Genomic DNA, 2648 nt, shown 5'->3' on the forward strand with positions numbered 1-2648 from the left:
GGTTCCCAGACCATGGATGGGCAGGCACTGTAATGACCTGAGGAGGCTACCCCAGGGTCCACGGTTGTTCTGAGGGCACCAGGGAGTCTTCTTCATCACAGCCAGCACCAAAGAGAAGAACCACAGAGAAGAGAGTGAGGATAAGGGATAAACCTAGGGAAGGGCACACAGCTCCTCACTCTGGCCCCTCCATCCTAACCATCACCTCTAGAGGCCAGCCCTGTGACTGATGACACAAATGCCACCAGGGAGGTGATAGTGCAGACTCTCTCTCTGGAGCTGACAGCACAAGGTCCCCTTCTCTTGGCCAGACTGCAGGCTGGTTAGGTTCTTAGAGCTGAAGCCAAGGAAAGCAGAAGAGAAGAAACGAGGGAGGGCAGGGTCAGTTTCCGTCAGAAAGAGGGGGGCAGAGGGGAATCCACGGAACGGACTTGAAGGGGAATTTCTGAGCAGAGAAAGTGAAAGTTCCGGGCCATAAATGGGTGGCAGTGGCAGCTTCCTCCAACTTCGTCCACTCTCACGTTCCCAGACCCCTTCACACGCCGCACTTCGCAGCACTCTCACCCACTCCCAGCCAGCCCTTGGCTTCACACAGACTCTGCCCAGAGTCACTCACGCTCACAGCTTGCTGGCAGTCAGTCTCCGCTCATCCTCCATGGCATCCCATGCAGCTGCACTACTAGCCCTCAGCCTGCTGATTCTCTGGACCTCCCCTGGTAAGGCTGAGGGGAGGCTTAGGGTGGGGGGCAAGTAACAGGGGTGTCTAGGGCTCAGGCTGCTTGACGCTGGACGTGAGGGACTCTGTGAGTTACGATTGCATGTTTCAGTGAACCTGGGTTGTGCCCCGTGTGTGTGCCTGTGAGTGGCGGTGTACCTGGGCCCCTGAATTCCGATGTGTATCTGTTTCTTGGTGTATCCAGGGCCTATGACTATCCCCCTCTCTTCAGGCTCTATTTCCTGCTGCCTCAGTTTCCCAGGCAGGAGAGAACAGTATATATTTTCTTAAGGTGGAGAGAATGGGAGACACTGGTCTAAGAAGGGTCAAAAAATTTAACAACTCCTAAGTTCTGCTAATGCCACCCTCCTGTTATCCACCCCAACCCGTTCCCTACCCCACATCCTTCCCCCCCACTGACACTGTAACCAGCATGAACTCTTCATTTGTGTGGGGAAGTTGAAAGGACTTGGGAGAGAGGTTGGGGTGGTCAGGGCAGCAGGAAGGCATTTGTGGGGCTCAGGACAGCGGTCGTTTGCCCAACTGCTTAGAAGTGCCTCAATATATTTAGCGAATATCAATCAGGTCTAGCTGCCACCACACGCAGACAGGTATCCTTAATACCAGTGAGAGCTGTGGCCTCCGCTGCTCAGTGTCCCTGTGTCCTGACACTAATCCTACCCCAGCTCTGGGAGATGCCAACGACGCTGAAGACTGCTGCCTGTCTGTGGCCCAGCGCCCCATCCCTGGATTCCTGGTGCGAGCCTATCGCTACCTGCTCATCAACAATGGCTGCAGGGTGTCTGCCGTCGTGTGAGTTGCGGGACAAGCCTGACTAACCTCACCTCCCCCATCAGCCCCTGGGGAAACCCACCCCCACCTTCTTATCTCTCTCCTCCTTGCCAAGCCCAACCTCTGCAATGAAGCCCCTGAAACAGGTTCCTGGGTGTGGTCCCCAGCCGCTGCCCCTCACACCAGGGCCTGCCAGGAAGCTGGGTTCCAGGGCTCTATTTTCTCTGACCTCTGACCTCTGTCTCCAGGTTCACCACGCTGAGAGGTCACCAGCTCTGTGCACCCCCAGACCAGCCCTGGGTGGGCCGCATCATCAGGAGACTGCAGAAGAGCTCAGCCAAGGCAAGCCTGGCCCTCCCCAGCCCCGCCTCCTCCCTCCAAGCCCCTGCCCAAGACCCCAGCTCATGACCTTGCCTCTCCTTCCTCCCCCAGGGAAAGCGCTACAGCAGGTAGCCCATGATAGCCCCAGAGGGAGCCCTGTGTCTGAGGGAAAGAACGTGAATCACTGAAGCCCTGGGGCATCAAGGACCAGAAGGGAGGACCAGGCCTCCTGCTCCCCTGCACCAGACCTGACCCAGCTGGGGCGGGGCAGGAGTGTGACTGTGGGTGTGGGTGTGAGTGTGAGTGTGGATGAGTGTGGTGAAAGCACAACTTCTCCATGCCCAGACTGCAGTGTTTCCAATAAAGCCCAGCTAGTACCCACGAATCCATCTGTCTGCTGTCTGTTTGCTGTCTGTCCAGGACTGTGATAGGAAGGGTGAGGTAGCATGGCCGGGTTAGTTTCCACCCTGCAGCCCAAGCAACGTCCTCATCGACCTCCACCTAATACGCTGTGTTCTCAGGATCAGCTCCCATGATCAGGGCCCCACCTCATGTCTCCTCACAGCCCTATCACACTCCACGGCTCAGCAACACTAAACCTGTGCCCGTCCTCTGAATGACCCAAACTCTCTCAGGCCTCTGTGCTCAAGCATCCAGGTGTCTCAGGGATCTGGTGTCACTGGGGGCAGGGAAGGGAGTTGTTGGGAACCAGCTCTCATGTCTGGGGGAGGGCCAGGAGGCCCAACTCTGTTGCCTGGGGGGAAAGAACCCATCCACCCAAGCCATTCCCTCTGTCTGGAACACTTCTCTCTCTTCTGCC

At 57.1% G+C, this 2648-nt stretch overlaps 1 protein-coding gene across 1 annotated transcript; it reads left to right on the plus strand.

Annotated features, from left to right (window-relative positions):
* Positions 1–478: 478 nt before the first annotated feature.
* Positions 479–2165, plus strand: CCL19 (C-C motif chemokine ligand 19). Its single transcript, XM_059070912.2, has 4 exons — positions 479–716; positions 1402–1528; positions 1756–1849; positions 1940–2165. Exons 1-4 carry the CDS (start codon positions 479–481, stop codon positions 1958–1960), a joined length of 480 nt encoding a protein of 159 aa, XP_058926895.2. The 3' UTR covers positions 1961–2165.
* The last annotated feature ends 483 nt before the right edge of the window (positions 2166–2648 follow it).

The sequence above is a fragment of the Kogia breviceps genome, chromosome 8, assembly GCF_026419965.1.
Source record: "Kogia breviceps isolate mKogBre1 chromosome 8, mKogBre1 haplotype 1, whole genome shotgun sequence".
Lineage (NCBI taxonomy): Eukaryota > Metazoa > Chordata > Mammalia > Artiodactyla > Physeteridae > Kogia > Kogia breviceps.

Excerpts from the sequence above, each read along its gene's own strand:
- CCL19 (XM_059070912.2), top strand. The coding sequence starts at position 479 with ATGGGTGGCAGTGGCAGCTTCCTCCAACTTCGTCCACTCTCACGTTCC. Across the intron at positions 1,529-1,755 it reads TGCAGGGTGTCTGCCGTCGT|GTTCACCACGCTGAGAGGTC; the intron begins GTGAGTTGCGGG and ends CTCTGTCTCCAG. Across the intron at positions 1,850-1,939 it reads TGCAGAAGAGCTCAGCCAAG|GGAAAGCGCTACAGCAGGTA; the intron begins GCAAGCCTGGCC and ends TTCCTCCCCCAG.